The sequence below is a fragment of the Vigna radiata genome, chromosome 4 (assembly GCF_000741045.1).
Source record: "Vigna radiata var. radiata cultivar VC1973A chromosome 4, Vradiata_ver6, whole genome shotgun sequence".
NCBI lineage: Eukaryota > Viridiplantae > Streptophyta > Magnoliopsida > Fabales > Fabaceae > Vigna > Vigna radiata.
The window spans coordinates 7,344,567-7,356,778 of NC_028354.1; the positions used below are offsets into that span (position 1 = coordinate 7,344,567).

Sequence of the window (12,212 nt, forward strand, 5' to 3'; positions counted from 1 at the left end):
GCCTGTTGAAAGGAAAGTTGCAAGAGAGTTCTTCATCTTCATCTTTCATTTATGTGATCTTGATCGTGTTTGAAGGCTTTTCATCTTTCATCTCTGTGATCTTGATCGTGTTCGAAGGCTGGTTGAATTATTTGAAAATAAAAAAGTAAAATTAAATTACTCGATAAAATAAACTAAAAACTAAAATAAATAAAAGTCGAGACATCCGTTTATGCCTCGCGTCTTCTTCCTCTAAACACTCATAAATCCTCACACAGAAAAAAAAAACAGCAAAAACCCCACGCAGTGAGACACCATTACATACATTTACAAAAAAAAAAAACCAAGCAGAAATCATCAAGACGAAGACCATGCTCAAGAAACGAAACACAAAAACTAAACTTTGCAAAGCTCTCGAAACCATACATGCGCGAAGAAACCGAAACGAACCAGAGATCGAAAAACTAACCTCTCGAAGACCACGAAGCACCACCACCGAACACACTGCCACACCGTCGCACAGGCCGCACCGCCGCACCAACGCATCGCCGCACCGTCGCACAGGCTGCACCGCCGCACCAACGTACCAACGCACCACCGCACACACCACCACGAAATGCACAAACAGAACTGGAAGTTGCGAGTTGGGAGTAAGAGGTTAAAAAAAGTGAAAAGGATTATGAAAAGGGGAAACAGTGAAGTGTGGAGTGGGTAGGGGTGTAGTGTTACTGTGAGGAGAGAGTGAAATTGAAAATGGAAAAGTAAATCTAGGATTAATTAAATAAATGAGGGTTAAAAAAGTAAATAATAAAATACAAGAAAAGTTATTTTAGTAATATAAAAAAATTAAAAAATATGGAGAGGTAAAAGGCCAAGTATGTAGAGGTGCAGGAATCAGCCCATGAACTTCTTTTCATGGTCCATATATCTTGGGACCCAACCCATGAGTTGGGTCAAATTAACGGATTAATTTTCATTTATGAAAGTAGGTGTGACAAGAGTTTACATTATATAATATGTATTTTGAGGCAATTATTATAGTCATTTTATCCATAGACGTGTCAACTATTGCTATTTGTAACTGATTATGACTCTCTAATGGATTACGACTTGGCGGCTAAAATTTACCAAAAATGGATGCTATTATTTTATTTGTAATATTTAAATCTTCACATATGCACAAAAGTTTATATTCCTTTGTTCCTTAATGTTTATATTATTTTATATAGTTTATTTTTTCATAGTTTCCTTCATCCATTTTTAAATCTATTAGCATTCTTTATTTTCCTTTCCCACCACATGGTATACGGATAAGAGAGCGTGTACAATTTCTTTTCTTAAATTAGTCTTCCAATCACACAGGAATAGCTCTCCATAAAGGAAATGGATTCGTGCAAGTGAACATTCTACTCTTTACATATAAACAGCAGCATCATTAACATTCTCATAAATCATCAAGAATTTGGTCTGCAGCAGTTCGATCATGGGTTTCTCAATCTCACTCTTTTTCCTTCTCTTGGCTCTTTCTTTTCAATCTTCATCTTCACTCTCCTCGTTGAACAAGGGGTCCTCTCTCTCTGTGGAGAAACAAGCGCAACGCTTTATTCTCTCACCTAATCAAATGTTCTGTGCTGGTTTCTTTCAAGTTGGCGAAAATGCCTTCTCCTTTGCCATATGGTTCAACGACCCTCACACTCACAACCCCACCAATGTGGTTTGGATGGCAAACCGTGATCAACCCGTAAATGGGAAGCTCTCAAAGCTTTCTCTTTTGAACAGTGGTAACATCGTCTTGGTTGATGCTGGTCAAATCACCACTTGGTCATCAAACACAGCATCAGATGCCCTAGTAAAGTTGCATCTCCAAGATGATGGTAATCTTGTGCTAGATGAGCCCCAAGGAACCATTTTGTGGCAAAGTTTTGATTTTCCAACGGATACTCTGCTTCCTGGTCAACCTCTTACCAGATTCACACAACTTGTGTCTTCAAGAAGCTTCACAAATCATTCCTCTGGCTTCTATTACCTGCTATTTGACGATAACAATATTCTTAGTCTCATTTATGATGGCCCTGATGTTTCAAGCACATACTGGCCTCCCCCTTGGCTACTCAGTTGGCAAGCTGGAAGATTTAATTACAATAGCAGCAGAGTTGCAGTGTTCAATTCTCTTGGCAGTTTCATTTCATCAGATAATTATGCTTTTTCCACCTATGATCACGGCACGGTTATGCCCAGAAGATTAACACTGGACTCTGATGGTAACGTTCGTATGTACTCTAGAAATGAGGCTTTGAAGAAATGGTATGTTTCCTGGCAATTCATATTTGATACTTGCGGCATTCATGGGATTTGTGGAGCTAACAGCACTTGCAGCTTTGATCCTGAAAGGGGAAGGAGATGTTCGTGTTTACCGGGATACAGAGTGAAGAACCGTGGTGATTGGTCTTACGGGTGTGAACCCTTGTTTGATGTTACTTGCAATGGAAATGAGTCTACCTTTTTAGAGATACAGGGCGTTGAGTTATACGGCTATGATCGTAATTTTAGCCAAAACAGTACGTACATGAACTGTTTGAATTTATGCTTGCAAGATTGTAACTGCAAAGGTTTTCAGTATAGATATGATGAGGGGCAAGGATTTAGCTGCTACACAAAGTTACAGTTGAGGAATGGAAGGCATTCACCAGGATATAATGGAACAATTTCGCTGAGACTGCCAAAAGGAAATAACTTCTCCAAGGTGGAATCTGTGAGAGCAGAAGATCATGTTTGTTTGGTGCAGCTTCAAAGGGGCTATGTAACAAAACCAGAAAATCGTTATGTGAGATTCTTTTTGTGGTTTGCTACAGCAGTTGGAGCTTTAGAATTGATTTGCCTTTCCCTGGTTTGGGGTTTCTTGATGAGGACGCGCCAAAAGTCTAGTACAGATCAACAAGGGTACCATGTTGCTGCAGTGGGAGTCAGAAAATATAGTTATTCAGAGTTGAAGAAGGCGACAAAGGGGTTCAGTGAAGAGATCGGAAGGGGNGCGGGAGGGGTTGTGTACAAAGGTATTTTATCAGATGAAAGACATGCAGCAATTAAGANNCTGAATGAAGCTNAACAAGGAGAAGGAGAATTCCTTGCTGAAGTGAGCATCATTGGAAGGCTTAACCACATGAACTTGATTGAAATGTGGGGATATTGTGCTGAGGGAAAGCATAGATTGTTGGTGTATGAGTATATGGAGAATGGTTCTTTGGCACAAAATCTCTCGTCCAACACTCTTGATTGGAGTAAGAGATACAACATTGCCCTTGGAACTGCAAGAGTTCTGGCATATCTTCATGAAGAATGCTTGGAGTGGATTTTGCACTGTGATATAAAGCCACAGAACATACTTCTTGACGGTAATTATGAAGCCAAGGTAGCAGATTTTGGGCTGTCGAAGCTAGTGAACAGGAACAACCTGAATAACAAGAGTTCAAGGTTTTCAATGATAAGAGGAACAAGAGGGTACATGGCACCTGAGTGGGTTTACAATTTACCAATAACTTCGAAAGTGGATGTTTACAGCTACGGAATTGTTCTTCTGGAAATGGTAACTGGAAAAAGTCCAACAATTGGCGTTGAAAGCATTGATGGAGAAGAATCATATAATGGAAGGTTGGTAACATGGGTGAAAGAGAAAAGGAGTGGCACCTACTCCTCTTGGCTGGAACAAATCATTGATCCTGCAATTGAAACAAACTACAATAAATTTAAGATGGACCTTTTGGTTAGAGTGGCTTTGGCTTGTGTTGAGGAAAGTAAAGATTTGAGACCCACCATGAGTCAAGTTGTCGAAATGCTTCAAAACCATGAAAGTAACACTAAGTCTTAATAATGGTGTGCAACATGTTAATACGAAGAGAAATGATACATATAATATACTTTTGTTTTTATCTCTTCTTATCACAATATATAATCTATAAATCTATCATTTTTAATCTTTTTCTTAATATATATAAACAACTTTTTCATTTTTCTTTTCACTTAAATCTATTCAAATCCATTTTCAAATTTAAACAGCACTTAGAGTTATGCATAATGTTTGTGCAAGTATATACAGAACCTTCAATCCAAAAAGTCTTATTTGTACACGATTATCCTTCCTAACCACTTCAAGGAGAATCAGGTCAAACAACTCAACTTGTTAATTAAATCATGCTATTTGTTAACATCCATGTACATCACATTTCCCCGTAAAACACGTAATTATAGGTATCACAGAGAAAGAAAATAAACACAAAATAATAATATTTTAATTATATTAATTTATCTTTTAATCTAAGGTTTATATATATATATATATATATATATATATATATATATATATATATATATACTATTTTAATTATAGGTGGCTAAACTATTATTTTATACCTTTTTTTCAAATATTCTGTTGTGTTCAAAAGTAACTATTAACGCTTTTAAGAACAGATTGTCTTATTAGTATTAATTGACGCATTTCAGAAAAGATGTTTTATTTCAGAAAATATGTCTTTATTAGTGATTAATATGTAATCCAACTCTATTTATATTAAAAAAATTAAAAGCAATGGATTAGGTTTAATTTATTATAACTCTACACATATCATAATATTTAAGAATTTTTTTCTCAACTCCTGGAATCAGATTTTAGTTTATTTTAGATTATTAGTAAAATACCTAACTTAGATTATTAGTAAAAAAAAAATTATGACATAAGTGTTTTTACTAAATATATAATTCAATGATTCACATATTATTTTAAAATTTTATCCAAATTTATAACGATTTCATTCTCATATAATATAATTTATTTAAACAAGACTAAAATTCAATTAAATATAAAAATTAATATTCTATTTACATTTATATTTAACATTCACATTAAATTTATTGAAGAGAAAAAAAAAATGACTTGAATATCTAGTCCAAAATAAGTGTTATATTTTTCAGCGAGAAAAATAGGATAAAAAAACAGAGGTACACTAAAAAAAAGCTTTTGCAATAGTTTAATATATTTTGGTAAGAAAAATGAAGTTTTTTAAAATATGGTAACACTTTTAAAAATTTTGTTTAACTAGGCTTTGGTTCTAACATAACTAAAGCTTTATACTAGTATGTGTTTCGAATTTTTAAAGAATCGAAATCTTTAATTTTCTAAGTGATTTCAAAAATTATTAATGATATTTTTAATATATATATATATATATATATATATATATATATATATATATATGGAAAAATAACTCAAATCATCTAAACCAGAAAAACCTAGTTTAAGAAAATTCATACTTTAATTTGCACAATCTAACATTATATCAACATTTGAAAGAAAAAAAAAAAGTACCATATTCAAATCATTTTAAAACAATGCTCTCTTAACCAAAAATTCAAATAATCCTCCTTCAAAATTTATTAGATATATTGTGTTTTATATTCATTTGTATTTCATTTTAACCCTCATTTTCATCATCATAAATACATTATCCTAGGTGTATTTTTTTAAGACAAGGAAGATTAATCGTATTCATAGTTTTACTATATTAAATATAGTATTAGAGTCTAAAGCTTTTGATAGTCAATATTTGAATTTTGAATTCATTGAGAGAGAATTTTTTGGTTTTTGTCAAAGAACATTAGTTTTTATCAAAGATTGAGATTTTTGTTGTGATTCTTCATTAACTCATCAATCTCCCAGATTGTGTCATCTCAATCTCTATCTTATTTTTGTGTTTTTTTATGATTTTTTTTATTTATGTTATTGGAAGAATCAAATTAAAAAAAGATCGTAGTCTTTCTTGAATAAGATTGTATCATCTGAACAACTGTCAATTGCATTGAGGTCGTCTCCCTCTCCTCTTTCAGGATTTGTGCTTGTTGCCTTGATTTGAGAACCTTTATTTTTTTAGGATTTTTCTCTCCATGGCTTCTCCCTCTTTTTAATGAATTTCTCAAATGGTATGAGAATTGTCAAAACTCTAATTCCATTACTTTTGTTTCACGTCCATGTATATCTTTTGTTAACCTAACTCAACATTTTTTATTAGACCTTAGGTTTTTGACTTAGGTGTCAGATATTCGTAGTAACAAATCTTTATTTTCTTCTTTATCCTCTTCGGGTAATTTACCTCCGGTTACAATGACTAATGGGTTTAGGGTCTCATCTCATGATGTTGTTATTGTTAATTTTTTTTCCATCTTTGACCATTGATAATGTTCTTTATATCCTTAGATTCCCCTTTAATTTATTATCCATTAGTTGTCTAACTCATTCTTTTGATTGTGTTATTTCTTTTACCAAATTTGTTTGTTTATAGATAGGAGTTTAGGAAAGATAATTAGCACTGGATGTGAGTCTCATGGCCTTTATCATCTCTACCCTTCTACACATGTTGGCACAGTTATAAAGTCTCTATCTCTTTTTCCTGCTTAATTAGGTTATCCCAATCTTGCTAAATACGATAATTTGTTCCCAATTTGTCCAATTTATCTAATTTGTTGTTTGAATCATGTTAATTAAAACATAGTTGTAGTTCCTTTCCTCGTAGTGTCTCACAATGTGCTTCATCACCTTTTTCATTAGTTTACTCCGGCATTTGGAGACCTAGTTTTGTTACGTCTAATTTACATTTTTAGTATTTTGTTACTTTTATTGATTACTATTTCATATACACTTGGTTGTTTTAGTGAAAAATCGTCTTGAGTTATTTTCTATATTTCAATCCTTTTATAATGAAATTAAAACTCAATTTGGAATTTCTATTCAAACTTTGTGAAGTGATAATGATCATGTATACCTTTCCTATTTTAAACATTTTATGACTTTTCATGACATTTTTCGTCAAACTTCATGTACTTATACACCTCAACAAAATGGGGGTGACTGAATATAAGAATAGACACTTTGTTGAAACAACTCACACACTTTTAATTCATGGTAAGGTTCCTCAAAATTTTTAGGTTGATTTTATTCTTACTACATTTTATCTTATTAACTGCATTCCCTCTTCGGTTCCAAAATAATAAAATTTCTCATTCTACCTTATTTTCCCATGCACCTTTACATCCCTTACCTATTAAAGTTTTTGGGTCTATATGTTTTGTTCATAATTTTAATCTTGATCTTGATAAATTATCTCCTAGATCACACAAACAAGTATTTTTAGGATTTATTTGATTACAAAAAGGTTACAAGTGTTTCTCTCCTTCTGTTAACCACTATTTTATTTTCACAGATGTCACATTAAATGAGTCTTCTTTTTTACCTTAAGGGTCATTCTTCTTCTTCCTTTTCTTCTTATATATTTTTGTCTACTATAATTAATATTGTTGTTGTCTGTTATCCTTTAGTTGCGCCTAATCCACCAGATCGTTATCAAGTAATATAATTGGTAAACCCAATATCGTTCTTCCCAAAGGACTCTTAGGCCTTACTTTTCATGTAAACAAATCGCGTAAGACTTGAGAAAAGAATTAAGTTGGTGGTTATATGAAAGAACAAAAATAAACATGCAAATGCAGTTGATTCAATTGGTTTTAAGAAACTATGGATGAATGGTGTTGTTGGGGTTTACAATTTCATCTTATCCACTCTCATATATCTACTCTTCTTATTTATTTCACTTATTTATCCAATTGTCATGCAAACTTTCTAGTCTACCCTTAACCCAATCCCTTGGTGAAAAGAGCCTATTATTAATCACCGGCTTGGTATCCCTAGCCTCCCCTAGTAACCAATAATGCAATGCGATCGGAAGCAAATAAATTGACCGTCCTACCCCTATCCCTAGGCGGTATTAGCATAATCAAGGAATTTCTCACCAGTTCATGACATTACGGTATGTCCCCATATCGATAAAGACAAACGACTTTTAATGAAAGAGTTAAACAATAAAAGCATTAAGCAAAGATGAGAACCCAACAATTGATAAACAAGTATATGACAAGCATATGAAATAAATAAGAATTTGAATATATAAGAGTTTCAAAAGATTACATTGTTCCCTAACAACAAAGGGTTTAGTTCACCATTGTCATGGTGAAACTAGATGAAATATGACGAAAGAATGGAAGAAATAACCCTAAACTTGGTAGATTGGAGCCTAAGCATCCAAGGAACCTCCTTCAAGGTGTGTGGAATAGCTTTGGATGTTTCTCTCTACCAAAAGAATCCCCTTCTAATTCGCACTGGGGCTATATATAAGCCCAAAAAGATAACAGAATGATAACAAAAAGATTACATAATCTAGCTAATAAAAACAGACAATCGCCCAGACGCCTAAGTTCACCGCTCAGCGGTTTGCCTCTTGCCGCTTTGACCGCTCAGCGGTTAGTTTTGCCGTTGAGCAGTTTCCCTCTAATCGCTCTGAGCGCTCAGCGGACCATTCTGGCGCTCAGCGGCTCACTTGACCCTTCTTTTCATCATTTTTCTCCTTCTTTCATGGGTCTAAGTCCACCTTACTTCACTTCCATCTTTANNTCATCTAAAAACCCTGCAAAACAATGTAAAACAAGCATAATATCGCTAAAACCAACTTTTGACTCTCACAAGACACAACTAAGTGTTTTACTTGATTTAAAGCTCATTCTAAGTCATAAAAGGTGTGTTTTAATATCAAATTTAAGTATGAAAATAACGGTTTTTGGACCGTTATCACAACCCCAAACTTAGAACTTTGCTTGTCCTCAAGCAAACAAGACAAAACTTGGCTTTCCACTTTTTCATTAAATAATTCACATTTTTCAAAACTCCTTTTTCTCATGACAAGTTACTATACAATTCAAATTTCAGTGGAATCCTTTAAAGTTGTATGCATGCTTTCAATCCAATTCAATTCACATAATCAATCTTTTTCCAACAGATGTTTTGTTCATGAATGATCAATCAACTAAGCATAAATATAAACATGGATTTAACAATTCTCACTAAGCAAGTGTTTCACTCAATCTGTCAAGTGTTTAGGAGGTCACTCTACTCTCTACTGTTCACATGTCACATAAAACAATATTGTCATTCATCTAAAACAATCAAAATCTTCACATGCACATGTCATCACAAGGACTTTTTCCAAGGCTTGTATTGTGGTTGGGCTATCAAGAAAAATTGGTTTTTCCGGAATACAAAATCCTTGAGTTAAGAGAGTTTAAATCATCATTCAAAGTTCAAGCACACTCTCTTTTTAACCAATCTCACTCATTCCCAACTTTTTTCCTTTTACATTGAGTTCACTTTACATGTTTTTTCTCTTTTCTTCTTTTCTTTCTCTTTCTCATGCATTTTTCTTTTTCATCTTTTGAACTCAATGCTTTTGCTTTTTCCTTTTACTTTCCCCATACAACCCCAAACTTGAACCTTTTCAACACATACAATTATTCTCAACCCTAACTCAAGGTAAATCAATTCAAACAAGGGTTTTCATACTGTTTAAGGTCAAGGTTCAAAAAGGGTATAACATTTAAAATTCTTTGGGTGAAAATTTGGCTAAGTAAGGGCTTTCCAAGCATGGCCTTGATCATATGACATAAACATGCAATTCAATCAATTATCAAGATTAAGTCAATATCATCCATGATTCCCTGTAAACAGTGCACCCAACAATAAAACTCTGTAGCTCAATACCTCACACAAATGCTTTCTCACTTCTCATTCACGAATCCTGCTTAGAATCAAAATCACAATCATAAATCACTTACTCATCTGTTCACATAATTAGTGAACCATCAACCTGGATATCAACATTCACGCATTCTCAATCATCATCCACAATCAATCATCAATAACAAGTAACTCATCATGCAATAAAAGTGAACCATTATCTAAATAAGTGTACAAGCCAAGCATAGACTCAAACATAAATTCAACCTATACTACTAATTCAAAGTACAAAAAAAAAAATCCCTGTCAAATGCTAGCACCCATCAGTAGATGCTCTCAGTGCAGATCCTCATCTGAATCATACTCATCCTCCTCCTGGGCATCCTCAAAGTCTTTATCCTCCTGGTCATCATCCTGTCTACCTGAGGTTCCAGCTGCTCTGGACCTACTACCCTGTGCCTGCCCTTGAGGCCAAGCCATCACATTACGGAACTCGTCCATAGTCCACCTGTGCACTGGTGGCTGGTCATAAAGTCCTACAATCATCTCGGCAGTGGCCACCTGCCCTCTGCAAAGGGACTCCATCCTCGCCTCCAACATAGACATGTACATGTCTCCTATCTGAAAAGGCTAAGGCTGTTGTGCTGGTGCATCTGCAGGATCATCCTCCTACTGTGCTGCCCTCCTAGGACGTCTCCTAGGAACCGTGATGGAGGTTGCACCCCATGCAAAATTTAATGAGCATATAAGAAATGCAGTATAGCTAGGAAGTGACTCCTAGGTCGTCTCTCAAGGACCAAATGTGGTTCGAGACTTAGGTCTAACACATAGTGGGGGGTTTTGAAGGTGTTTAAGACGAGAATTAAACTCAATTAAAATGCATGGAAATTAAACACAACTGAATAAGATAGAAAACATTAAAGTAAAATAAAATGTTAAACCCAACATTACACAATAAATTATCTAAACACAACTAAACTATTAAAATTCAACACTTAATTAAAAAGATTAAAAACTATTCAACATTTAATATAAAATATTCTAAAACAAACAAAAATTAAGAAAGCAATGCTTAAAACAATTAAAATGCACGGCTGAAAATGCATTAAATGCTCTTAAAATCCAATGTTGAACTAAGAAGTAAAATGCTGAATTCATGAGTAAGTTGCTTCCTTGTGCACATCCAAAATTAAAGCATCGCACTTCTCTTAAACAAATTCATGCACCGTGAGCTTTTAAAAAGAAAGAAAATGAAATTGTTTTTCTATCCAAGAAAAAGAAAATGACAAATGTGTAAGTTTTCAGCTCAAATTAAATACACCGTGCAGCTCACCATCATGTGCCTAAAAAAAGAAAAATTGTTTTGCTATATTTTTTTTAAAAGAAAAGAAACCCCAACATAACATCACCGTCGACCTTACTTCTCCAAATTCAATGCAATGTAATAATCTTCATGAATTAAATCTGCACCCCTTTTCTAAAAGAAAATGAAAATATAGATCATCATTTCCACTTCCTATTTGTTCAAAATAAAAGCAAAGAAAAAGAAGATAAACTTGCAGTCGTGGCATTCCCAGCAGAAACCGTGAGTGCACAAAGATGGAATCATGTGCAGCTCCATCCTATTCTAAAAGAAAATAAAATTGATAATAAAATTCCATCCTCAAATACCGTGATTCTGCTGCACCATTTCTCAAGCACCATCTCTTCTAGCAAATAAAATAGCAAATAAAAGAAAAGGGACCAGCTCCAAATGCAATGACCGTGACTACTATGAGTTAAAGGAAATGTGCTGGAATCAAAAGGAAGATAAAATATCCAAAGCAAAGAATTAAGCCGTAACAATGTGCACAAAATTCATTCATCCGAAATCTCCAAAAACAAACATGGTTCCCCCCTCCCCGGTAAGTGTCGGCTCTCCACCTTGCTTCCAAGCCACGTCTAGAAAATCCTATCGAGAGTGTCTACTAAAGTGAAAAATAAAGTGTGATGATCATGTTTCTTGGGTGGCGGCTCCCCCCATTCAGAACGTAAAAGCTCCTTCAATTTCTCCCAGGAATATGCTATCTCACCAACGTGTGTGGTGGCTGCAGGGAATCAATCCCGAGACAACAGTCAATACCCTACTCTGCTGGTGCTGTATGAAGAAACATGTTGGGCACACCTCCTTTTTGTCTCATGGGCCCCCTTCTGCTTTCATTAAGACTTCCTTTCTCCACGTGCTGCACCACAAATTCCAAGCACACACCTCTCTGAAAAATTCAAAGCCTGCTGCTGCACGTTGCTTGTTGGAATCTTTGAGATGAATGGGCTGCTACTTGCTTCCAGACCAGGCCATGAAGTTGTTGGACCCTGTGTGAAGCTGGATGGGGGCTGCCACATCAAATAATCCAGCTCGTGTCAGCGTGGAGTGTGCGTCAAAAAAAATATCTAAGCCGTAACATAGCTTTGTCACCAAATATTAGGTGCTTCCGAAAGCAAACATTGCAGCGCATCTTCCTAAGATTGAATCAAAATGTAATGTGCCTTTTATTAGGTGGCAGCTACTGTCTTCATGAATATTCATATTCCATGTGCTCATTACTCCAGCCTCATTTTCCATGTGCACACCTAAAATGACATTTGC

The 12,212-nt window shown here is 34.6% G+C and overlaps 1 protein-coding gene across 1 annotated transcript; it reads left to right on the forward strand.

The window, feature by feature from the left end:
- Positions 1–1,273: 1,273 nt before the first annotated feature.
- On the forward strand, positions 1,274–3,936 carry LOC106758817 (putative receptor protein kinase ZmPK1). Its single transcript, XM_014641805.2, has one exon. It carries the CDS (start codon positions 1,463–1,465, stop codon positions 3,842–3,844), a length of 2,382 nt encoding a protein of 793 aa, XP_014497291.1. The 5' UTR covers positions 1,274–1,462; the 3' UTR covers positions 3,845–3,936.
- The last annotated feature ends 8,276 nt before the right edge of the window (positions 3,937–12,212 follow it).